This window comes from Erythranthe guttata, chromosome 2 (genome assembly GCF_056151865.1).
Source record: "Erythranthe guttata isolate IM_541 chromosome 2, IM_541, whole genome shotgun sequence".
In the NCBI taxonomy this organism is placed as follows: Eukaryota; Viridiplantae; Streptophyta; class Magnoliopsida; order Lamiales; family Phrymaceae; genus Erythranthe; species Erythranthe guttata.
Window position 1 is genome coordinate 17,472,353 of NC_142534.1, and position 25,513 is coordinate 17,497,865.

Here is a 25,513-nt window from a genome sequence, read left to right on the forward strand (position 1 = left end):
AAGATTCGGAAATCAAAATGAAAAAACATCGTTTCATAAATTAGAATTTTCCGAATCGCAATCAATTCGACGAATTAAGAAATTCCGTTTGAATTGCCACTCCAAACAAACTATATACCATAGTAGCCAAATAAATTAAAATTGGAACAAGAAAATACAAAGAATCAATACAATAACAAAACCCAAACTATAGTCTTTTAACAAACACAAGAACCAAAAAAAAAAAAAAAAAAAAAAAAAAAAAAGAGAGAGAGAGAGAGAGAGATTGGCAATTTGGCATGTACTCTTTTCCTCATCAGCTATGATCTTCCTGCAACAAATGGTTGTACCTTCAGTAATGAAGAAAGTACACACACTCATCTCTACAAATGCGCATTCAAAGGCCACCATGTGAATTTCCACCCCACAAAATTTATGTGAGTAATAAACAGCAGCCACCCACTGAGTTGGCTTAAAAAACTCAGTATAGTTAAATGGGCCCCACCCTGTATTAATAATAATAATAATAATAAACCCATTTATACCCAAACCATCTTTAAACCACACTCCCAACCACCACTTTAAACCACTCCAACCACCACCTCCACCCCTACTCCACCGCCAACTCTGCCGCTAGTTTCACTAAACCCACCGCACTTACCATTACTCAACGTACCCAAACATCTCTCCTTAGCCACACTCGCCGCCACCAATCCAAGATCTCTCCGGTGAACATTGACTTTCAACCCGTACTTCATGAACAAAGTCAACGACATCTTCTGCTCCACCTTATGCCCCGGCACTACCGTTAACCGGTGCCGGAGCAAAACCGCCGCCGCCACCGACTTCATCTGCAGATACGCCAGATCCTTCCCTAAGCATATCCTAGGCCCCGCATTGAATGCCACAAACTTATACGAATCATGCATCGAAAACCGATCGCCGCCCTCCGACAACCACCTCTCCGGCCTAAACTCTAGAGCATCCTCCCCCCAAGTGGACTTCATCCTCCCAGCCGAATAAATCGAATACGTCACAGACGAACCCGCCGGAACAAAAGTTCCGTCCGGCAAAATGTCGTCGGCAATCACATGCTTCGAATCCTCCGGCACCGAAGGGTACAATCTCAAAGTCTCCGACAAAGCAGCTTTTAAATACACCAAGCGGTCGACTTCCTCGAACTCCAACGGCTCCTCAGTCCACGTGGCAGTATCTTCGCCACGTGTCTCGATCAAGACCTTCGATATCTCGTTCAGGATTTTATTCTCCACCCTCGGATTCTGCATCACCAGCCAGAAGAACCAGCTCAGCGCTACTGATGACGTGTCGCGTCCAGCTAGGATGAAGTTAAGCGCCACCTCCTGCAAGAATTTATCCGAGTAGGATTCTTTCTTCTTCATGAATCGTGACAGCAAATCGTCGTGTGGGTTTGCGTCTTTGTGCTGAGATGTCAACTCGAGCTTACGAGTATTGATCACACCGGATAAATACTCGTCCACCTGGACAAGGCTCCGGTTCAAGCCAGCCTCCATTCCGAGCCGGAGCCATTTCTTCAGCTTCCAAATCACCTCCGGAAATATAAACCTCTGTAACGAAGCTTCAGTGGCTCGGTCGAAAGCCGAGGCGAATCCATTCTCCGGCAGGCCGGGAGCTAGGGTTTGAGGGTCTTTTCCAAAAGCCAAGCCACATATGTTATCGAAAGTGAGCCGAAGCAGAAGGTCCTGCAGATCGACCGGCTCGGCTTTCACCCGAGCCGACTCGAGAATGGGGCAGAACCGGTTCTTGATGGCTCGATTGACCCACCGAGCCATGGCTTGGCGGAGGGTCCGGGTGGTGAACTCGAGTGCAGCAGTCTTCCTCTGGAAGAGCCAGGTGTCGCCGTCTGAGTTAAAGATACCCTGTCCGAGAAGGTCGTGGAAGACGGCTTGCCATGTGGGGCCCTTCGGGTAGTTGTCGAACCGGGTTTTGAGAATGTGCTCAAGGTTTTTGGGGTCGCACGTAACTGTCACGAGGCCTTGCTTTCTGGCCAAGAATGGGACTGCACAGATGCATGTCTGGTAAGTGCCGCCGCAGGCGCGGAGGTTGTCGGAGATCCACTCGTGGAGGCGGTCGGAGTTCTCGATAAGGCCGGGGAGGCTGCCCAATAAGGGCCATACACGTGGACCCCTGAGTGACTTGGAGATGAAGGTGAACCAGAGTAGATAACAGGTTACAGCGGTGAACAAGAGCAATGCCAGTGATACATCCATTGTGTTACCTAGTAAGATGCTGTAATGGAAACTTTTGTCTGGAAAAGAAAAGAGCCCTTTGTTACTGTTTTGCATCAAGAATATGAAGTTTGATTGAGAGAGGACTGAAAGAGGGAGAGAGAGAGATGAAGAAGTATAAGGAGAAAGATGGATTTATAGATGAGAGAGAGAAGATATAAATTGAAAAGGTTAATAATACACCTTCTCTACAGTTGTGCAAAACTTTAACAATCAGATGGCACCGCCATTAATGCATTTCCAGAGACAGTTGAAAATTTAAGGAGTCAAATTTTAGTTATTTTTTTAAATCAGCCCCGAAGAGGAAACCGCTCTGTTAATAAATTAAAAAAATTTAAAAACCAGCAAACGAGTGAGAAACAAAATTAAAAAAAAAAATAAAAAAAAAAACTATCTTTACAACTAATTGTGCAGCGGGAAGAGCTGTAGGGGTCTTTATGACAAGAATTGAATGAAGGAGGGGAAATTAGTTGAGAAACAATGGTGAATAACTATACACACAGAAAATACAATATAGTATATAGTGCATATATATCCCAACTTACTACTTATATGAAAGGGGATTATTAATAATAATAATAGTAATAATAATACAAGTACCAATTTATGAGCATCATAAATGGAACATGGGTGGGAGCTTGTGGCTAGTTAACAGTTCGCTCAACAACCCACCAACTATTTTATTTATAGCACCAAGCTTCCATTGCGTGACTCCTCAATTTTTATATACTTATATATATATACATATATATATATATATATATATATATATATATATAGAGAGAGAGAGAGAGAGAGAGTTTCTAACCTTTATCTATCTATATCCCCTTGGGAAAAAAACTCAAAACAAATGTTTTATCTCAGTTTCATAACAAAGGGTTTGACCATGTTTGAATTCAATGCAGAGGTTGCAGCAGGAACAAAAGTCAACCCCAATCTGCCATGGTTTTCCTGCCAATAAATTTTAATAAAAGAAAAGGTCAACTCCACTGTCACTTTTAATTTTTCGGTAAAACAAATCTTACCTGATTTTGGAATTTGAGCCCCTTTTTGTCAATGCCAATCCATGGGCGACCAAATTCAAGCTACTCACCAAAACTGTTGAGATTGTTAGCAGTAGAGTAAATATAATAAACTCAAATATTCAAGAAATTGTAGGCATAACTTCTTTACCCTTTCTTGTAGACTCCAATAAACAAACACTATTAACACTCATCAAACACTTTTAATAGGATAAGATCACAGGACTGCAGATTGATTGCTAATCCTACAATGTTTGATAAAACTAAATGAATATCAACTATCACAGGTTGGCTGCTTCCTGCATAACAGAGCATCGAGTATATGCGCTAGGCGCATCGTAAATAAGTTTGAATCAATGAAATATGTGTGTAATATAAAAAATATATTATTGCATAGAAAAGAGGATAAATGCTCATACCATAAGTATATATACAAAAATGTCATAATATAGAAACATACCAATTAAGAATTAATTCTCAAGTTACAATACATTAACTAGGATTCAAACTCATACAACAAAGAAACAACCCATATGAAGAAATGAGAAAAACAGGGGGCACAGGAAAACAGAGCATAACCGGATGGTGCTTGCAATGTTACATCTAGTGAAAGTCGACACGAAGTCTCCAGCTATTTCAACAATGTGTTTACTTTCTATACAAGTATTTCGATAACGGGAACTTCAGACTCCTTGCCACCTGTAAGCCACTTGAAAACATCATATGACTAAATCAATCGAAAGTAATTAATTCAGAAACTACTCTACATAAGCATGATTCCGTTCATTACCTTCAAAACCATATCTTCGGATACAGTTGATCGATACCGTGTTGAGCCTTCGAGCGGACAGCTTCCTCCTTTGGTAATAAAATTGGCACTGCAAAGACTGGATAATTGCAAGAGAATATCGGACATTAATCCACTGTCAGAACCCTCGGCTCCCACGCCAACATTTTCTTGGTCTTCGTCATCAGGTGAATAATCTGCCACAGTTGTGATGCATTGAAATATGGCTAACAACCTTTCGAGGGGGAAAGATCCAGGCCCTTTCATGAGTAATTCTTGTTCTTTACTGTCTTTCTGCTCCATCGATCTTTCAGAAACCCTGAATAAAGATAGAATTGAAAAGAATTTATAAAAACCATACAACAGATTCATTAACTCTAACAGTCGAAAAACAATCAGAATGAGACATAGCACATCTGGTCCTTCCACTATGAGCAAAAATAGCGTATAATTTTGAGCAAAGACTCTAGTAAAGATGCGACTGTACAAAGTAAAAGGGCTATGTCAGTCTGTTATTTTGAAGTAAGACATATTTTTAAGCAGGGGAAACAATATGAATATATGTTCATAACATTGAAGAGTTATACATATCGGATATCTGTGTGCCAATCCCTTACTTCCTTTTCTTTTTTCGATTGTCACATCCTCCTGTTGAATCAAAGAGCGAGGCATCGAGGGTTGCTGGATTTCTCGAAGCAAGAAATGCACAAATAAGCAGATACTTTGCAGAAGTAGACATATGAAAGTCGATCTCATCTAGCATTTCGCAACCTCCAAGCTTCTTTGCAATACTCTTCCTCGTGTTCCTTTCTTTGTTGGATGAGGCCTTGAGCAAAGATTGAGAAGGAACATTAAATGTCTCGTTCAGGGACTGCGTGATAAACGGTTTAAGATGACTAAATAATTTCCTCTTCATATCTTCACTAGGAACAGCTCCCAAATCAACAACAGGTTCGCAGTACTTCTTAAATAGAGGAGCAAATGCATTAGATAACTCATCGACTCGTCTTGTAATCCTACTGAACGGCCTCAACACCAAACTGTTCAACAGAAAAAAGCAAAGATGAAAATGAAGTTCATTCTTTTACGACCAATATGATAAAAGCAAACCACACTACAAGAACTGATAAATATAGTGTAATATTACGTACTCTAGAAAGGATGAATACAGCTTTGGATTTTCTTGTTTTTTCATGAATATTTGGCGCAAGTCGTCTTCCGTATAATCAGGAAAATAGACAGGGAAAGGCTCAGCATAACCTGTATCTGACTCAAACGTATCAAGAGAAGTTTTACTGACGAAAATCAAACCAACTTCCGTCATTTTCAGAATGTCGTACAAATTAAACAAAAGTGGTACGATACTAGAACTTTTGTCCCATTCTCTAACAAGCTCTATATTATCAAAAATCAAATAGACCATCCTCCCATTAACCTGCGTAGGAGACTTCTTAGCGCTCGATTTTCCCACATTATTCCCTTTCAAACTGTCTACAAGACTACTCAAAGCTTCACGCAAAAGATTGACAAAATCAGAGGGCTTTTCGCACCGCTTGGCACTCAAATAACCGCAGCTCTCGTTCCTCCTATGAAGCAAAAGCTGGTTCAAGATAGATTCAAACATTATCCTAGGACTATAACAACTGATGCAACTAGAATAAGCGAACGGGCGATTCAGGTGCTTGAATATCTGAAGTATAGTGCTCGTTTTTCCAGTCGAAGAACCTCCGTACACGAACAACGGCATCATCGGTGAATCCAAAGGGCCCACAAGCTTGATTAATTCGAGAATCTGTGACCGCCTTCCTGGGAACGAACCAATCAAATCATCGAGACTTAGGGTTTCAGTGGAGAACACGAGGTCGTTAACAGACAACGATTTCAGTTGGTTAGTGGCTTTGGAAGATTCCGGTGGAGCTTTTGAATTCGGAGTGGAGCTTTGTCTTGTGGATCTTCTGTTGCTTTTGGGGGTTTCGTCTTTACCCATCTCTGTGATAATGCGCAAAATCAATAATTTTTCGGATTTATAATTTAAAAACAGAAAACAAAAAAAAATTATAAAAAAAATGCGATACTTCATACCAGATTATAGGCTTCGTCGTCGCTGGAAAAAGTGTGTATCTGCAGTTTTCACCTTTAGTATTTTTTTACCAAATCGAGAGAAGGGGGACAGAACCGAAAGGGGGTTAGGGCTTTTTATTTTCCCGCCAATTTCTGTGTTATAACAAAATCGATAATATTTATTTATTAATTTTTAGGTAAAATACACTTTAGCCCCTTAAACTATGTCTTATGTCACACTTACCCCTCGTAGTATGAGAAATACACTTACAACCCCTCAATTTAATGGTCAACCTATTTGACTATTAACCGTAGTGAAATGGATTTTATATATTTTTTTAAACCATAAATTCATTGAAATACTATTATCAAAGTTATCACAAATTCTTTAAGCAATTTAAACTAGCAAAACAATGCCCCCCTTAGTTGGTGGTCTGACTATGGACTAAAATTGAAATGAAATTTTTGAATTATGTCGATTTTGATCAATATATTTTTTATTTTGAAGTAATAACTTTTCATTATGATTTTTGAGTTCCGATTTCTTAGCGAAAATGGAATACATATTAAATTCCGATTTTCGGTACAATCTAAATTTAGGAAAATATCATTTGTTTTCTCAAAGATTACACTTATAATATCAAAAAATTATTATGGAATTTATATTATATATGACTAAAGAGGAGATATTTGAAATTTGACCGACTCCTATTCGAATATTTACAATTTCTGAAAGGGGGCAACTATTTTGAATACTAATTTTTGCTTAGTTGAATACTACCTAGTTGAAAACCACAATTGAGTACATATTTTTAAGTTTTTTCTTACTTTAATACCAAAATAAAAATAAAAGTACAAAAATACCCTTTCATACAAAATACTAATTACATTAATTTTTCTTTGAAATTACCTATTTGAAAACCAAATAAAAAAAAAAGAAAAAAAAAATCAAACACAAAAACTCCCTCCGTCAACCTCACGCCGCCCGACGCCGCCGCCGCCGCCCAACCATCGCCGCCGCCGGACGCCGACGCCAAACACCGCCTAACGCCGCCCACGCCGCCCAACGTCGCCCAAAGCCGCCGCCGTCGTCTTCTTCGAATAGTAAGTTATAGTTGTTTCGATTTTTTTTTTCTTTAATATTTATTTAAGATTTGAATGTTTGATATGGGTAATTAGGATTTGGTTGTTTTAGGTTAGAATGATCGTTAATTAGTAATGGGTGCATCTGATTTCAGTCGATTTGAGCATTGATTTGAGATTCGTGGGTCGGTTCTTCGTTCTCCATTTTCGACCTGTACATGTCGAAATTTGGATGAATTTTCGACATGTTGTTGTCGAAAATTCATCCAAATTTCGACATGTAGATGTCGAAAATGGTGAAAGGGTTGCTTTTGATTTTGTTATTTTCGACAGTTTACTGTCGAAAATGGGTTTCATTTTCGACAGCAACCTGTCGAAAATTCAATCCATTTTCGACAGTAAACTGTCGAAAATTACCCCATATTTCGACAGGTTTCTGTCGAATTTAAACTGTGAAATTTTTTTTTTTTTTTTTTTTTTTTTTTTTTTTTTTTTTTCCTATTTTTATTTGCTTGTGTTTATATTATGTATATTAATTTTTATTTGTGTGTTATTTTGCAGTGGAAGAACCACGTCAACCTCGTATACCTCCGACTGTCTCGAACCGTAAAAAGAGGAAGGAATTATCCGATAAAGGCAAGGGCATACCTGTCACGACCAAGAAAAAGACCACGACCAAGAAGAAGTCTGGAGAGGGTTCTTCGTCAACGAATCCGGTGCCGGCTGTACATTCGACTGTACAAGTTGGTGATTCGAGCAATGAACCGGTCCTAGGTCCCGAGATACCGGAATTGTACACAAAATTTGATAAGCACATTGCTTATCATATTGTGAACGGAGGGCCAGATCGTTCGGAGCGCGGCTCAGAATTTCGAATACGAAATCACACAACAACTTTGAAAGGTTGGGAGCCGGCGCCGTTTATTAAAGATGTAGTACAAAGATGTGGTTTAATGTCAGTTGTACAGGCATCGTACAACACTGTGGACGGCCATCTACTTAGAGCCTTCGTAGAGAGATGGCAGCCAGCTACCAACACATTTCACTTACCTGTTGGAGAGATGACCATCACACTTGACGATGTGAGTTCGTTGGTCGGTTTGCCAGTTGTTGGGCGTACCGTATCTTGCGAGCGTTTGGTCCGTGATTCCAAAACCATTCCCAGTACTTTGATGTTCCAGTTGCTAGGTGAGTACCCGGACGATGTAAACAAGAAGAAAGCGGTCAAGTTGGAATGGTTGAAGGCTAAATTTAGCAAAGTGACCCTGAGAGATAGTGCAGAGAAGAGGACGTACGCCATTCGGGCGTATTTGTTATTTTTGCTCGGGTGTACTATACTGTGCGACAAGACAGGCAACATGGTAAGCGTTGAGTACCTAAATCTTGTAGCTGATTTGGATCGGATCGGCGAGTATGCTTGGGGCACTGCATGTCTTTGCCGGTTGTACGATGAGCTTTCCTCAGCCTCACAAAAATCAACGAACTCGATGGCTGGCTGGCTGACGCTCTTTCAGTCATGGATTTACGAGCACTTTCCTTATTTGGGGGGTGGCACATTGAAGACGGAATTCGAGGGGCCATTAGCGAGCCGATGGGAGCCTCAGTCAAAGACTACTTCAACGCCTGAACGAGCGTCGTACCTGCGATCTCGATTAGATGATTTGATCCCCGATCAGGTAACATACCACTTTAATAATCTGTTATTACTACTTAGGTTATATGTTTTACATCTAATTTTTTATTTAATATGTTTTACTTAGGTTATATGGTCACCGTATACGGCTATTCGTGATCGTTTCCCGATGCCAGATTCTGCTTGGTTTAGTGGGATGATATGTTGCATGGACCACTTCGAGGCATATCATCCGGACAGAGTCTTGAGGCAGTTCAACCGGGTGCAAATCATTCCAGGTCGTGCATACATGTCAAAAGATATGTACAAAGCTCTAGTTAGCAAAGGTCGACCGGTCCAGAACTCAATTTTCGTTGCGTACGGCGAACGATTCTCTGATCGGTGGGAGGAGTATTGTCTGGACGAGGAGTCGAGGTCCGTTGAAATTGAACTCGGGGAGGCGGACACTTCGCCGGACTACATGAATTGGTTCCGACCCAGATGCATGTTACAACTGAGTAGGCATGGAGCCCATCCTACTCGACCCCAGGCGGATCGACCTCGACCCCATGAAGCTCGTCCAGAGGGTGGTACCGATAAGGAGGTCCAACTTTCACAAATTTTGGAGTTGGTGAAGGGTACACTTAGCGAGGTACGGGGACTTGCGCCATCCGACGCTCATACGGTCATGTGGGGGACCCTAAATGATATTGTCAGATTGATCGAGCCGGATGCCCCACTTCCACCTCCTTCGAGGTCGTCGGATGCCCCACCACCACCACCTCCAGGTAGCTCGATAGGGCCACTTCCACCGCCATCGAGCTCGTCCGATGCCCCACAGGCGGTTCTGAAACGCGTGTTTAGTAGGAAGAAAAAAACACAGGATTAGTCTTGTATTTTTTTAGATGGATGTTGTTTTATGGATTTTATTTGTTTTACTTGCTTTTTAATTTAGTTTTATATGGATTTTGGTTGTTTGTAATGAAATTATTTTTGGTAATTTGAAATATATTTGGGATTAGTCTTGTATCAAATTATTTTTATCTTACATTGCAATATACTTGGGGTTAAATTCACAAAAAAAAAAAAAAAAAAAAATTTACAAATTTTTCAAAAAAATAAAAATTTGATACAGCTAAATTTCGACAGCTAGCTGTCGAATTACAGAGAGTAATTCGACAGCTAGCTGTCGAATTTGAGCTGTATCAAATTTTTTTTTTTTTGAAAATTTGTAATTTTTTTTTTTTTTTTTTCCAAAAACACTTACAATATGTTTTTTATCTTACATTGCAATATATTTGGGGTTAATTGCACAAAAAAAAAATAAAATTGCAATTTTTTCAAAAAAAAAAAAAAATGTAAACAGCTCAAATTCGACAGCTAGCTGTCGAATTATACACAATAATTCGACAGCTAGCTGTCGAATTGGAGCTGTTTGCAATTTTTTTTTTTGTTTTTTGAAAAAATTGCAATTTTATTTTTTTTTTGTCCAAAAACACTTAGATGTGTTTTTTATGTTACATTGCAATATATTCGGGGTTAATTTCACAAAAAAAAAATAAATTTGCAATTTTTTCCAAAAAAAAAAAATTTGTATACAGTCCCAATTCGACAGCTAGCTGTCGAATTACTGTGTGTAATTCGACAGCTAGCTGTCGAATTTGGTCTGTATACAAATTTTTTTTTTTGGGAAAAAATTGCAAATTTATTTTTTTTTTGTCCAAAAACTACGTACATGTGTTTTTTATCTTACATTGCAATATATTTGGGGTTTAAAAAAAAAACATAGTTTTTTCAAATAAAAACCCAACACTTAATAACATTGAAATGTAGCACCAGTAACTTTACATATTTATGTTGGGAGAACTATCACCATTGTCTGATATAGTAATAATCTCGAAACTCTCTCGCGTGGCAACATTTTGACCTATTAATTCTCGAAATGCTGTAATCCGACCATCCATTTCTGCAGGCTTCCAACCATCAGCTTTAGGATCATGACATCGGTACCAATAATCGGCGATAGGAGGTATTGGACAATTCTTGTTCAATACAACATGCACGAAGTGACAGTTGTCGACGAATGCCATACCGTGCTCTTGCCTCTCGCTGAAAAGCTTTGGATCGCTCGATAGGGGAAGGAACGTGAGACACTGATACTTGGATAAGTAGACAAGCACAATATTGTATGTTGAAGCAATTACATGACCCATATTTGGCAAAGACATCCAATGATCACGAGTTGCAGGAACATCCCAGTTACTCACAATAGCTTGCATGCTTCTAACGGTTTCTTCGCCACGGTGCATGGTCGTGTAAGTGGAAAAATTAGAAGTCAACTCCCGTAGCATGTCATCTCGCACTCGACCCCATTCATCTTCTCCAAATCCCATCATAGAGGCAACTGCCCGAAATCCACAGTGTCCATCTGAACCGACATTGATGATTTCTCGAACGTGCATACGAAATCGTGGATGGATCGTGTCAATGTACTTATTCTTGCCGATCAAACCTGGTGGCAATCCCACATCTGCATCTTCAAATAATGGTTTGACCGACTCTTGTGTCGGTATAGTGCTTTTTCCTGACTCTTGAGTTGGTATAGTGTTGAAAGAATCATTCGAATGCCCTCGTAATCTCATCAGTACAGGTATAAGCTGCAGTATATTACATTTCATTACTCAGCACAATTATAAAATACAATTTCAATGAAATGAGACGATAGTAGCGACATTTACCTTTGGAGAACAACTAGTTGTAGAGCGTATTTTGAGATACTTCCACGAAGCTCATTGTATATCAACGTTTTGAAAGTGTGCTCGTAAGTATTTTTACTTACTTCAAAGGAAGCCTTGATGTCATTGTGTTGTTCGACAATTTGATTGTGGACTTTCGTATACAAATCCACAAATGTGCCAGTTGAATTACGCACATCCCTTTTCATTCGTCCGTGTGCCCCCTCCACCCTATTAGAAGTGTACGTTCCAAAATGAGTATACTTATTTGTCCACACCGATACAAGTCTCTCCTTGTACGGATCCAACCATGAATTAGCTACATACTCTATAGCCGGGAGATAACCAATAAATGTTCTTTTCAAATCCTCCCAATCCTCATTGAACTCCTCTATGGTATTTCTTTCAATAAGAGCCGAAAAACTCGACTGAAATTGCTTCCATTTGGTGATGTCCTTTGGGAACAATTTCTTACAATTGGCCACTATATTCTTGTTCACATGCCACCGACACAGCAAGTGATGACTCGATGGATACACATTGGCCACTGCTTTCATTAAACCCAAATCTCGATCTGTTACAATGCAATTAGGCCGAGGACAACTGGTCATGGCCTCCTTCAAACAACGCAACGCCCATTCAAAATTTTCCGTCTTTTCGTGGTCCAAGTAAGCAAAGGCAATTGAGAACGTCTTGTTGGTACAAGTAAAACCCACAATCTCAAGAAATGGGAGTCCGTAACGATTGGTCTTGTACGTGCAATCGATGACGAATACGTACGGATACGACTGTGCCAACTTAATGCATTTCGGGTGGATCCAAAACAAGTCGGTAATCGCATTCAACTCGTTCGATCTATGGTACGAGAGGTATTCATCTTCTTTCAACTTGACAAACAATGATTGCAATTGAGATCTCCCATCCAATTCACTGAAATTTAACTTAGAGATAGTATTGTAAACTGTCTTCATACCAGTTACATTAGACGGGTCCTTTTGCTTCAATGCTCTTAGAATTTCCCTTGGTTTCACCATTGCTTTCTTCATAGTGTGAACAAAGGAAACATCCTCCTTTGATAATCTTCCGGCATAAGAGTGTCCGTGCAAGTTTTCGAATAAGTTGTGGTTGTGAATACCACAACTAACATCCAATTTCCACTCAGCCTTTTCATCATCCTTGTGTTCCCTTGTCCCCTTCAATTTAAACGGACAATTGCATTTCTTTGAACCGGTGCTCCTTTTTCCCGGTCTTTGATCATCTTCACCTGGTACCTTCTTGCCAACATAATGGCCCCCACGCTCACAACGAACAATCACATACGGTGTCCTACGTCCTCTATCCCCGTCACTCGAACCCCCAATCATTAACACCATTCCAATTCTTTTACATACTTCACGAACCCATGCCATTAAAGCTTCTTTTGTTGGGAATTTTTCGGACGTGGTAAATGAATGGGTGCAATCGATCTACACAAAAGAGTCGAAAATATAAGACAAGTAAATTTGCAACAGGAACAAATTCGACACTTAAGTTGTCGAATTATGATGCAATTTTCGACACTTAAGTGTCGAAAATTACCCTAGATTTCGACACTTAAGTGTCGAATTATGATGCAATTTTCGACACTTAAGTGTCGAAACTTTGGGTAATTTTCGACACTTAAGTGTCGAAAATTGCATCATAATTCGACACTTAAGTGTCGAAATCTAAGGGTATTTTCGACACATACATGTCGAAAAATAGGTGTATTTTCGACCTGTATGTGTCGAAAATACATGGCGAGCTTAAAAAAAAAAAAAATTTCAAAATCGATGTTTTAGCTCAAAAAATACATGAATACATACCTGAATGGGTTCTCCTTGCTCGTAAACTACCATTCTATTGTCATTTGAGGCCATTTTGCAAGTTGTGTAAGGTTTTGATTTCTTTTGTTTTGGGGTTTTTTAGGAGGGTTTTTGGGGAGGGAGAAGAAGGAGGTGGAGGAGGTGAGGGGTTTGGGAGTGAGGAGGGAAATGTTTTTTTAGGTTTTTGATTATTTGGTTTTTAAGAAAGAAAAATAGTATTTGTAATATTATTTGGTTTTAATTTTCATTAAGGGTATTAAAGTAATTTCCAATTAATTATTTAATTTCTATTTTTTTGGTATTCAACTAAGCAAAAGTTAGTATTCAAAATAGTTGCCCCCTTTCTGAAATGGTATTTATTTCCGAAATTCCAATTTTTTGTTTTCTTGAAAGTTGAAACCTCCAAAAAAAATAGAATTTTCCCAAAAATCATAATTCCGATTATATCCGTCCGATTTCCACCCTAGGTCTGACCAGTGTTTTTAGAATCGAACCGGACTAATTCATTAAAATAATACAATTAATAAAAAATTGCTACCTGCCTTACTCACTCATAATTATTTACAATGTAGAAATAAAATCACATATAGCAAGCCAAGCAAATCTTAATTTACAATAAAACAAAATATACATTCATATATACATATATATATATACAAACCAACATATAGCAAGCATAGCATATCTTACATTACAATAAATCATGTACTTATTTACACAAAAACAACCATATAAATATGTAGCATTACACATCGATTTGTAAAATCCCACAAGACAACAAATCTACAAGACAAACGCGGTTTTTTTCTTACACGAGCTAACTTTGAATGTCGTATTTCTTCCCTTCATCGTTCAAAGTTCTGTCGAGGAGCTCATTCTGCTGTACGAACTGTGTCGATGACCACCCGAAGAGACATACTTAAGTCTTGACAAAGGACCGATAACCCAACCAGACCCCTGTTTACATAGACAACAATAACATACGAACCAATTAACATCATTGCAACATAAGAACTAAAGTCTAAACAAAAATCAGAGGGATCAAGACTTTAATGCCGAAAACTAAACTGATGCACTAAGGCCTCGTTTGAACGTCGAGATTAGCCAAGATAAAATAATATTATCTTATCTTGGCTTATCCTATCTTGGCAACCAAACGAGGCCTCAGACAACAGCAGCAGCAACTGTGGTTTCACCGTTATAATTAGGAAGATGTCAAAAAAGAGAATAATTAATTAATTAACCTCATCGGCAATAACCAACAAAGGCTTGATCCGAAAAACCGGCGGCTTATCCCTCTGCCATCTACGACCGATAATCACAAACCCCACAACAACTGTGGCGGCAACAAAGTAAGGCCAAAACGGATTCACATTTTTCACATGGCCGTATAACGAAGCACCATGCTTTCTCCACCAAGGTAGATTAGGCGATTCGTTCGACTTATCTTCTTCAATACGTTTCTGCACATTCGATATGCCTGGATTCACAGACTGGTCCGGAGATTCAAACGGGTCATCAATCTCAGTGCCCTCATTAGCTTCATCGTCACAAGAAACAACCGTCCGAGTACTGTACATGCTCTGCTCTTTCTCTATCAAATTTGACGATGCAATATCCCCAAAGTCGGAACTAAAGAATGACATGGTGTTGCCCTTTTCATCAAATTGAGGAACTCCAGTAAATTCATCGGAAATCAGTCCTTTGATATGCAAATCTTCTTCGTGCTTTAAATCGGGATTACCACTTTGCTGCCCCATATTCTCCTCGTAGACGGGTTCCACTTGCAAGTTCTTATCTGTACTTGGTGAAAGTTTAAAGTGACCAGACATGAACATTGCAGGGGGAGCAGAGTCGGCATTATCTTCCCCGATTAAATTGCTTTGAATCGTATCTCGAACGTCCTGTTTCGGATTAGGAGCAGCAGCATAAGTAGATTCTGTGAGTACTACAACTTCCCATTCGTTTCCTTTTCGAACAATCTCCTCTCCTTCATTACTATCTGACATCTGTGGGTTAAGATCATATAAATTGTGAAAAGCTATTTTTTTATCGAAAGGAAAACATCAGAGATACACAAATACAAAAGATAAGCACATATACATATATTTATTCGTATAGAATTGTAAAAAAATATTCTTTAGAGAACTATCGAAATGAAAAATACGCAGGTAATTGAATTTTCGACGTCTTTACGGTAACTTTCATCACGTATCGTAGATTCTAACGAAGCATAAATTCCAACAAGAAGCCAACTCTCCAAACATCAAAAGCTTAACTACACAATTAACAGAATAACTTACTCAGATCACAATCATACCATCTTCAACGCCAGTAAAAAATAAACTTTCAATCAGTACTCGAAAAAACCCTAAAAATCGTAAACCTACTCGAGAACGCATTTTCGGCATCCAAATCGACATCAAAATATAAAACCAATCTCATACAGAAACACACGATCACAAGTGTTTGCAGTGAGAACAAAATTAAGTATGATCAGTCATGTATTGACTTCAATAATTCAGAAACCCTAATTCTACTGTAAAAATCGACAGACAAATTCGTCAAAGTCTAGCGAGATTAATCATACAACGAATTAACGAATAAGATTAATTAATTAATCGGTAAAAGAGTTGTAATTAGTATTACTTACATCCATAGCTCGGAAAAATTGCAGCAGAGAAAAAAGTGAAGAAGATGAAAGAGGATAAGAGATAAATTTGGGGGAGATGAAAACCGGGACAGCCGGTTATGCAACTGCTGTTACCGGCTGTGGCAGTTGACCCAATTTAGCATTTTGTTTTCTTGGCATGTTGGCAAAGAATCACTTGTATTTTAATTTATGTTAAATAAATATATATATTAATATTTTAAAATTCATCTTTTAAGATATTTTGAGAAAACTTTGTAGTGGAAATTTGAAATTTCATAATACTTGCAGAATGGGGGTGAAATTTAGAAGAAGAAAAATCTGAATTTCGTCGATTTCGATGATGCGGATGTTCCGATTTTTTCGTTTTCTTTTTGACAAAATTATAATACATATTAGATTTTGATTTTCCGTTTTATAATTTCCAAAACTATTTCCTAGGATCCTTAAATTTTTTTGAAAATTATTTTTCTGGCTATGCTGCACAAAAACTTCTATTCGTACGCGATTTCATGCTTCGAAAACGTTTTAGAAACCGAGAAGATGACACCTATTGAAAACATTTTGGGGGTGTTTTGTAAATAGAGAAACGTTTCTGATAATAATGGAAAATATAAACGCGTTTCCAACAAAAAAAAATCCAAAATATGTTTTACATAATGATTCGAAATTGCCTACTTTTTCTTTTTCACTTCCAGTGGTGTTTTAATATTTTAGATGCTAATTACATGCTAAATGAATATATATGCCCGGAATATAGATGCGAATATGTAATTGATGACAAACATACAAATTAAACGTTATAATAGGTTCTTAAAAATTATTAATGTACCCCTATATTTTTAATATATGCATGTTTCCCCACATTCTCGTATCAGTTTTCTCGTTTCGTCGTGTCCACGTTCCCGTGTCCGTGCTAATTGGATCTTACTAATTATGTCGACATCAATTTGAAAATTTACAATTTTAAAAAGTTTTTTCATTTCAAGTTCCGAAATTTTGATTTACGATTTATTTTATAATAACAAAATTGGAATTAAATGTTAAATTATTGGGCTGCTAAAAAATTACAGGAGAGTCAAACTTTACATAAGTGGATAAACAATCCAATTAAAAAAAAAAAAAAAAAAAAAAAAACCTCAAGTAATCCCAAATTTATTGTGGCGGGTAATAAACAGAAGCTTATCTGCAATTTGTCTTTTTCCTTTTCTTTGATATTATTTAATAATAATTAATCCCTCAAAAAAACGCAGTGTCAGCACACAGTGATGGGTGATCTCTATGCTCTCGATTTTGATGGAGTAGTGTGCGATAGTTGCGGAGAGAGCTCTCTTTCTGCTGTCAAGGTTCTATATTTTTTTTTGTTGTATATTTTGTTATAATTTCATGAAATGAAAAATGCTTACAATCTGTTTGTTGAAATGACTCACTGAGAAACTCATATTCATTATGTCTGTGGATTATTGATTTTTCTTTTTTGCTTCCTCTAATTAATTTGGTTTGTTTATGAACTGATATAGGCTGCTAAAGTAAGATGGCCAAGTTTGTTCGATGACGTGGATTCGTCGCTGGAGGATTGGATTGTCGATCAGATGCACATTGTAATAAGTCTTCCTATTTTTTTTGTTTTAACTGATTGCAATTGCATTGATTTATATCATTTTATTTTCAGAAATAATTCTTTCGTAGTTACTGTTTGATTATCAGAGGCATTGTTGATAGAAATCGTGACATTGTCGGATTATCAAAAATACGAAGGGGAAAAAAAAAACGAAGGATAATATTAAGTAATTAATTTGTTTCTTACAGCAACGTATTTATATGAATTGATGAAGCCCTTGTTGTTATCTTGCATGATTATCTCGAGTGTTGCATTTTTACGGCAATTCTTTAAATTAGCATACTATTATTTACGCGAGATACTCTGATTGATAAATCTGTTAAAGTGGTTTTCAGGTTCGACCGGTAGTAGAAACCGGATACGAAATTTTACTACTTGTGAGATTGCTATTGGAGACCAAAATTCCTTCTATTCGGAAGTCTTCAGTGAGTATTTAAAAACCGAAAATATTCCGAATACCTATAATACCCTTATATATTAAATGGTTTGAAAGTACAAGGTTGCTGAGGGACTCACGGTAGAGGAAGTACTGGAGAACTGGTTGACAATAAAACCTGTAATAATGTCCGAATGGGATGAAAATAGAGATGCCCTAATCGACCTTTTTGGAAAGGTCAGAGACGAATGGTTGGACAATGATTTGGCTACTTGGATAGGGGCAAATAGGTAATTATGTTGTAATTTGAAATACTCTTCTCTGTTGAGTTTATAGGTTTATAACATTATTCAAATGCATAAAAAAAATTGTTGATTTGAGATGGCTTGGATTTAATCCACATTGCAAATTTGCAATTGAGTCCTTGTGAATGTTGATATTTATGTTTTTATAACCTGCAGATTTTATCCCGGTGTTGCGGATGCCCTGAAGTTTGCCAGCTCGAAGCTCTACATCGTCACAACTAAACAGGTCCGTTGAAAAAACAAAACTGTATATAAGCTTAAAAAATAATTCAGACAAAATCGAATGTCTCATGATCTTATTACACAAGTGGTACGAGAATAATATATTGCCATGTGTATTATATATTCTTGACAGGGCCGTTTTGTTGAAGCTTTACTTCGAGAGCTCGGTGGAATCGATTTTCCGCCTGAAAGAATCTATGGCCTTGGAACTGGGTGAGTATGTAATATTCAAAATTTGAAAAAAAATTAAAACTAAAAAAAAATTAAAAAACAAGTTTGTTTTCTGTCGAAATTTTTGGCAGTCCTAAAGTAAAAGTGCTGAAGCAGCTTCAGGACATGCCAGAACACCAGGGTTTAACCCTTCAGTAAGATCCCTTTCGACGATTGATTAAATAATTAAATACTGTGCAGTATTCGATATTTACTCGAAACACAAATTCTAAAAAATGCATATTTAAATGGTGTACGTTGAAAAAAGCTTCGTTGAAGATCGACTTGCGACTCTAAAGAATGTGATTAACGAGCCGGAATTGAGCAAGTGGAACCTGTATTTAGGTAAAGCAAAACACGAAATATTGCTTATATATAATTTTTATTATTATTATTATTATATAGATTATTAAAACAATGTAACAATGGAAAAAAACAGGGGATTGGGGATATAACACACCAAAAGAGAGAGAGGAGGCCGCAAGAATTTCCAGGATTCGCCTTCTTCAGTTATCGGACTTCAGCGAAAAGCTCAAATGATCGCCACATCAGCGTACTGTTTCGATACTCGAGCAGCATTAGTTACATCATTCATTTAATAAACTTGAGATATCGAGCATTATTATCACAATACTGTTTTCATTGTTTGTGTATGTGTTGTAAAGGTCTTGAATCATCTATTAAATTTGATATATTATTATTTGTTAATTAAGGTCGATTTTTTCATTTTTGCAGCGTAGTTTGAAGTCCGACATGCGTAATGTTCCGATTACTTATACATTTTATTTATTTATTTTTAGTAATGAAAGAACCGACAACCAACCATATAAGTGCATTTGATAAACCTACACTGTCGTATAATAGCTTGCAAATCATACGAAAGACGTAAATCAAACTAGACCGACAATGTCTAACAAACTCGACATAGGAACCGTTTGGCAAGTTAATTCGAAATACATAGGATCTTGATTTATGATCCAAAATTTATTTTTTGTAAAAAAAAGTCGAATAATTCAAAATTTAATTTATATGTGAATAAACAATAAAAATTTCAAATTCCGTCGATTTCGATACAATTTTTTTCTAATTTCGAAATTAGTTTTTAAATTCTGATTTCTGATTATTCCAAAAAAAAAATACACGAACAAATTTGAAATCAGCCCAACTAAAGGCCCAAATTTATGTGTGGCCCACAATAAAATGTGTGGCCACGTGGCGGGAAATAAACAGAAGAGGTTATCTGCAATTTGTTCTTCTAGATAGTAATTATTAAATCCCAAAAAACAAAAAAAAAAAAAAAAAGAAAAAAAAAAGGAAAAACAGGAAGAGTCAGCACTCAGCACAGAACAGTGATGGCGGATCTCTATGCTCTGGATTTTGATGGAGTCCTTTGCGACAGCTGCGGCGAGAGCTCTCTTTCCGCTGTCAAGGTTTTTTTTTTTTTTTTTTTTTTTTTTTTTTTTTTTTTTAATTTTTTTCTTTCAAATTTGTAGAAATGCATCAGAAAATTGATTTTGACTCGCATTGACTTGTATTCAATTGTTCTTCCTCCCCCCTTTTTTTTGGGGTTGTAGTTAGTGAAATTTAGGGATTTTGTTGGATTAGACATATATTCATGTGACTGTGTTGGATTTAGGGTTTTTATTTTAATTTTTGATTAAATTGGTTTTTATAATGGACTGATGATATAGGCTGCTAAAGTAAGATGGCCAAGTCTATTCGATGGCGTCGAATCGTCGCTGGAGGATTGGATTGTTGATCAGATGCACATTGTAATGTTTCTTCCTATTTTTCTTTATATTCGGTTTAATCTTATTGCATCAAATCGGTACCTAGGTTGAGCTTGTCATGCATGGTTAGCCTAGTGTGGTTTGCGTCTCTCGTTTTGCGGGTTCCTTCGTTACCAAAGAAAAAAAAAAGAATTATTGCATCGATTTTTATTTTTACTTTCAGAAATGATTATTTCTTAGTTCTGAATAGCTCAAAATGTTACAGGATTTACGTTTGTTGTTTTTGTTTGATTATGGGAAGCATTGCTGCTGCGGCACAAGATATAGAAATTGTGACATTGTTTAGATTATTAAATAATAAATATATGGAAAAAACTAAGAATAATATTACTTAGCTGTTTGTTACAACAATGTATTTATTATAGGAATTGATGAAAAAGAATAGCGAGCTAGAACTATTGAGTATTGCATTTGCTGCATATCGAGATTCACTTGTTTGGATTCGATTTCGTAACTGTTAATTGCTTAATTTCAATGATTTCTCGTCTTCCCCTTTAAATTTAGAACAATGCCAATTACGAGAGATACTCTGATTAATGAATCTGTTTAACTCGTTTCAGGTTCGACCAGTAGTAGAAACTGGATATGAAAATTTACTACTTGTGAGGTTGCTTCTGGAGATCCAAATGCCTTCTATTCGGAAATCTTCGGTGGGTATCTAAACCAAAAATACTCAGAATATATCGAAAATTTAATACCTATAATACCCTTTTGTATTCATGCTCTGCATTCAAGATTGCAGAGGGACTCACAGTAGAGGAAATATTGGAGAACTGGTCGACAATAAAACCTGTAATAATGGCCGAATGGGACGAGGATAGAGATGTCCTAATTGATCTTTTCGGAAAGGTCAGAGATGAATGGATTGACAATGATTTGGCCACCTGGATAGGGGCAAACAGGTAATATTAACGTCTTTTTGAAATACTCTTCCTTTATTGAGTCTGTAGCTTTACATTTGCTAGAGATGGTTTTTCAAATTATTAAAATGTTCATCTTTACGGGTTTATTTAATAACGGTGCAGATTTTATCCTGGTGTTGCGGATGCCCTGAAGTTTGCTAGCTCAAAGCTCTACATTGTCACGACAAAACAGGTCCGTTTTACACACAGAAAAAAAGACCCGGCAGATTTATGTAATAGAACGTTGTACAAGAATAAAGAATCTCGAGATTTTGTGATCTTATTATACAAGTAGTTAAGAATAATATATTGACCCTGTATTATATATTCTTGACAGGGCCGTTTTGCGGAGGCTTTACTTCGAGAGATTGCTGGAGTCGTTATTCCGCCCGAAAGAATATATGGTCTTGGAACTGGGTGAGTATATTCTCAGATAAAATAGGAATAATATTTAACTTTGAACTTTTAGTCTTTATTTAAAAAAAGAAAGAAATAAAATTGAGCTTGTTGTGTGGGGAAAATTTGCCAGTCCTAAAGTGAAAGTGCTGAAGCAGCTCCAGGACATGCCAGAACACGAAGGTCTAACCCTTCAGTATGATCCTTTTCGATGATTGATTAAATAAATAATTAAATATTGTGTAGTATTCGGTATTTACTCGATACACAATTTCTAATAATGCATATTTAAATGTTGTATGTTGAGAAAAGCTTCGTTGAAGATCGACTTGCGACTCTAAAGAATGTGATTAAAGAGCCAGAATTGAGCAAGTGGAACCTATATTTAGGTAAGTGAAACACAAAATATTACTTATATATATTTGTCATGTTATGGTATTTGGATTATTAAGACAAAGTAACAATGAAAAACAGGGGATTGGGGTTATAACACACTAAATGAGAGAGATGAGGCTGCAACAATTTCCAGGATTCGCATTCTTCAGTTGTCGGATTTCAGCAAAAAGCTTAAATGATCGCCACGTCAGCCCACTATTTCGATATTCGAGAAACATTTATTAAACTTGATAAATCAAAGATTATACATGAGAGTAAAGATAGATCAAGCATAAGAAAATAGTAACAAGTGTAACCATCCACTATTCTTTTTCTTCTTGTTTCGTAAGTGTAATAAAAGTATTGGATCGTCTATAGAAAATTGTAATAAAGTGTATTCCAATTCGAACGTGCTAGCACCAGCGGAAGAACAATGCTGTTTTCTTGTTTTCTTGTATTTTCATGTGTAGTAGTTAAAGCTCATGGTGCCTTTCAGAGTTTCCATCGTAATCTTTCCTCTTTTCAGACTGGAGCTTATCGAAAACTTCTTCAAACGAAGGATCTCCTTCTCTTCTGTATAGTTGATCGCCTATCTTAACCTCGTAAGCTTCCGATTGACTCAATAAGTATTCTTTCAACTGTTAAATTGCAAAGTCAACAAGTCGAACGAGAACTCATAATATATACGAAAAAATAATAATAAAGTGTTCAACACATGATCAGAATTGGCTACAACATATCAAGCATGAAGTACCAAACCCTAAGGAAATAATTTACCTACACAATAAGAGAAGCATATTTATCCTTTTCGACAAATTCCCTAGTTCTTTTGTTTGTTAAATATTTATAAAGATCTTTTTTTTTTAGCCAAAAGGTGAAATAAACGAAACGAACCTCTAATGTGTCTCGACCTTTTTGCACGGTGAACATGAGTGTACTCACATCGACACCTGTGAACTTGACCTCGGTTGCTCCTGTTCTTGCAGCCTTGGTCCATTTCATTGCAATTTCTGATACTATCTCCTGTAACAATTTATCAACGAAGCTTTTCATTATCGTTTTTACGAAAAAACATTAACACAGTTCTTTATGTGGTGAATTCCAACAGGTAAGAAACTCGATAATTATGACAAGAGAACGAAATTGACCGTAATAATATGATGCGTATTGAATCAAACATGTTAAAAATTGCGATAATAAAGACAAGAGAATCAAACGGGACAAATCATCGATTCGATTGTTTCTATCTCAGACTATTTCTCTGGCAAAACCTCATCCAGGCTAAACTTGCATTCACATAAAGCTAATTTTGGCCTGAGTGAACATTTTGCCACACTAAATTAAATTCGTTAACGGCATAAGTGAGCTCGGAGACACTGTTCTAGCATACGATCGAAACTAAGTTGAATATAAACCCGGGTTTAAATTATACTCGGACTATAACGAAAAGTTCGTTCGTTCGAATCAATATTCGTCACCAGAAACAGGAACCTTATGGAAATTCATACCAGTAAAAAATCGAAACTTAGCACCTAAATTGCCAATACCATTTAATTTCATTTTTCAGTTTAGTGCCTCTAAATTAATTCATCCCATTTTCCTTAAACATTATTTCACATGAAGAAATTTCCATCGCTAAACAATATTATTATAAGCTCAATTCCTCACAAATTTCCTAAATAATAAAAAAAAAAAAAAAAAAATTCAAATCTAAACTCATTCCGGAAATCAGTTACCGGAGAGCGGGGAGTGCCGGGTCGGAGCTTAACGAAGCCAAAAACGGGTCCCTGTTGTCGCTTCATCATTTCATCCTGCATTTCCTCGAGGCTGAATTTGGTAAAATCCGTGGGCGGCGGGTCGAATTCGGGTTGCTTCTTCGGTTTGCCCCATTCTCTCCACTCATCGTCTTCCTCGTCGTCAACGACGTCGTCTAATTCGTCCGGAATGTGAACCCTCCGCTGCAACGCATCGGCAAATCTGTAAATTCTGCAATTTCCGGCGGCAATTAGGAGGAGCAGAAGGAGGAGTTGGTGGTGGTGGTGAATGCGGATCATTTTCAGCCGTGTGATTGGGGTTTTGGGTGGGAAACGTTAGATGTAAGGTTTGCTGCAGCCATGAGAGGTGCGCACGGAATTCTAACATGCGCCGGAGCCAAATGCCAAAAGGGCGTGTTCTGAAATTTAATAATTAATTTAATTAAATTAATTTGGGGATTAGATAAATTTATTTTTTATAATTGGGCCAATGGACTTATCTTGAATATATATATAATTATATATATGGCTGCATCAAATTGGGCGTCCACTTATACTAATTAATTATTTAATTAATGAAACGTTTGGTTCATTGAATTCGATCATGTATTAAACCGATTAGATTAATGTATTATATGTGATTTATCTATAAAAAGAATTATTTAATAAAATTAACTTTTAATTTGAAGGATGAAATAGTAATTTATTGTTTAGTACATTTAATAAAATAGTATCATTTAACGAGTTTTGATTTTAGTAACGATTCTGAAAAAGTGTTAATTTTTGGCAATCGAATATTATTTTCATTTTCAATCTCTTATAGAACACCACTGGAACCAATAAAAAAATGGGTGAATTACGGTCATGCTCTAAGGTAATGTCAAATTACAAAAAAACTCTTCATGTTTGAGTAATTATAATTACCGGTCAACTTTGAATCTTCTTACACGTCCATCTTTATGACGTCAAATTCAATATTATATTATAGATTTCGTGGAATGTTCTATAGTTTGTAAGCGTTTTGTGCAAAAATACAGTTTATGATGCACCATAATCTGATATATACAAGTCAAAACACACATCTTATGATCATCTTGTTTCAAAATGTGGAGCTCGAATGGCATAAAACAAGTACGAAGTGGAGAAGATTTCATAATTTAGAAGATTACACTAAACTTGAAACCGAAACCGAAACCGAACAAAACACCAATATAACCAATAAAAAAAGGGTAAATTACAACCAACCCCCTAAGGTGTGGTCAAATTACGAAAAATGCCATCCTGCTTGGGTCATTACAAACCCCATCAATTATAAATCTTCTTACACGTCCACCCTTGTGTTTTGAAATTTAGTGGAATCTTCTGAATTATATGGAATACTCTCAATTTTGGACCCATTTTATCCCATTCAAGCTCCATATTTTGAAGCTAGATGATCATAAGATGTGTTTTTTGGCTTGTATATATGTAGTGCATCAGAAACTGTATTTTTTCATCAAACGAGTACAAACTAGAGAACATT

The 25,513-nt window shown here is 36.8% G+C and overlaps 7 protein-coding genes across 10 annotated transcripts in view; 2 read left to right on the forward strand and 5 right to left on the reverse strand.

The window, feature by feature from the left end:
• Positions 1–74: 74 nt before the first annotated feature.
• On the reverse strand, positions 75–2,630 carry LOC105963824 (cytochrome P450 86A8). Its single transcript, XM_012988298.2, has one exon. The coding sequence runs from the start codon at positions 2,301–2,303 to the stop codon at positions 561–563; it is 1,743 nt and encodes a 580-aa protein (XP_012843752.1). The 5' UTR covers positions 2,304–2,630; the 3' UTR covers positions 75–560.
• A 1,067-nt stretch (positions 2,631–3,697) lies between these two features.
• On the reverse strand, positions 3,698–6,271 carry ORC5 (origin recognition complex protein 5). Of its 2 annotated transcripts, none has more exons than XM_012988492.2 (5): positions 6,138–6,271; positions 5,207–6,044; positions 4,673–5,095; positions 4,059–4,374; positions 3,698–3,967 (listed from the first exon to the last, which is right to left on the reverse strand). In XM_012988492.2, the coding sequence occupies exons 2-5, from the start codon at positions 6,040–6,042 to the stop codon at positions 3,917–3,919; spliced, it is 1,626 nt and encodes a 541-aa protein (XP_012843946.2). In that variant the 5' UTR covers positions 6,043–6,044; positions 6,138–6,271; the 3' UTR covers positions 3,698–3,916. The 2 variants fall into 2 exon arrangements, with proteins under 2 accessions (XP_012843946.2, XP_088670740.1); XM_088814614.1 differs by having other exon boundaries at positions 3,698–3,977; positions 6,138–6,264.
• A 4,384-nt stretch (positions 6,272–10,655) lies between these two features.
• LOC105959163 (protein FAR1-RELATED SEQUENCE 5-like) lies at positions 10,656–13,726 on the reverse strand. Its single transcript, XM_088815066.1, has 3 exons — positions 13,391–13,726; positions 11,564–13,012; positions 10,656–11,468 (listed from the first exon to the last, which is right to left on the reverse strand). The coding sequence occupies exons 1-3, from the start codon at positions 13,442–13,444 to the stop codon at positions 10,656–10,658; spliced, it is 2,316 nt and encodes a 771-aa protein (XP_088671192.1). The 5' UTR covers positions 13,445–13,726.
• Positions 13,727–14,058: 332 nt separating this feature from the next.
• Positions 14,059–16,220, reverse strand: LOC105963825 (ATG8-interacting protein 2). Its single transcript, XM_012988299.2, has 3 exons — positions 16,044–16,220; positions 14,635–15,399; positions 14,059–14,347 (listed from the first exon to the last, which is right to left on the reverse strand). The coding sequence occupies exons 1-3, from the start codon at positions 16,047–16,049 to the stop codon at positions 14,243–14,245; spliced, it is 876 nt and encodes a 291-aa protein (XP_012843753.2). The 5' UTR covers positions 16,050–16,220; the 3' UTR covers positions 14,059–14,242.
• A 997-nt stretch (positions 16,221–17,217) lies between these two features.
• Positions 17,218–19,500, forward strand: LOC105963826 (uncharacterized). 2 transcript variants are annotated; one of them, XM_012988301.2, is made up of 9 exons: positions 17,218–17,386; positions 17,561–17,641; positions 17,997–18,086; positions 18,161–18,327; positions 18,499–18,568; positions 18,698–18,777; positions 18,867–18,929; positions 19,043–19,119; positions 19,214–19,500. In XM_012988301.2, the coding sequence occupies exons 1-9, from the start codon at positions 17,309–17,311 to the stop codon at positions 19,312–19,314; spliced, it is 807 nt and encodes a 268-aa protein (XP_012843755.1). In that variant the 5' UTR covers positions 17,218–17,308; the 3' UTR covers positions 19,315–19,500. The 2 variants fall into 2 exon arrangements, with proteins under 2 accessions (XP_012843755.1, XP_088670799.1); XM_088814673.1 differs by having other exon boundaries at positions 17,225–17,386; positions 17,987–18,086.
• Positions 19,501–19,998: 498 nt separating this feature from the next.
• The window catches only part of LOC105963828 (uncharacterized), a 35,668-nt gene continuing 30,153 nt past the window's right edge, over positions 19,999–25,513 (forward strand). The window contains exons 1-9 of one of the 2 annotated variants that reach the window (XM_012988302.2): positions 19,999–20,204; positions 20,466–20,546; positions 21,125–21,214; positions 21,300–21,466; positions 21,590–21,659; positions 21,804–21,883; positions 21,996–22,058; positions 22,175–22,251; positions 22,337–22,762. In XM_012988302.2, coding sequence (XP_012843756.1) covers positions 20,127–20,204; positions 20,466–20,546; positions 21,125–21,214; positions 21,300–21,466; positions 21,590–21,659; positions 21,804–21,883; positions 21,996–22,058; positions 22,175–22,251; positions 22,337–22,437 — 807 coding nt within the window. In that variant the 5' untranslated portion in view covers positions 19,999–20,126 and the 3' untranslated portion in view covers positions 22,438–22,762. Of the gene's footprint in view, positions 20,205–20,465; positions 20,547–21,124; positions 21,215–21,299; positions 21,467–21,589; positions 21,660–21,803; positions 21,884–21,995; positions 22,059–22,174; positions 22,252–22,336; positions 22,763–25,513 lie in introns of those variants that run through there. The other variant, XR_016029953.1, reaches the window with a different exon arrangement.
• On the reverse strand, positions 22,335–24,516 carry LOC105963829 (LDL receptor wingless signaling/trafficking chaperone). Its single transcript, XM_012988303.2, has 3 exons — positions 23,974–24,516; positions 23,132–23,260; positions 22,335–22,875 (listed from the first exon to the last, which is right to left on the reverse strand). The coding sequence occupies exons 1-3, from the start codon at positions 24,289–24,291 to the stop codon at positions 22,711–22,713; spliced, it is 612 nt and encodes a 203-aa protein (XP_012843757.2). The 5' UTR covers positions 24,292–24,516; the 3' UTR covers positions 22,335–22,710.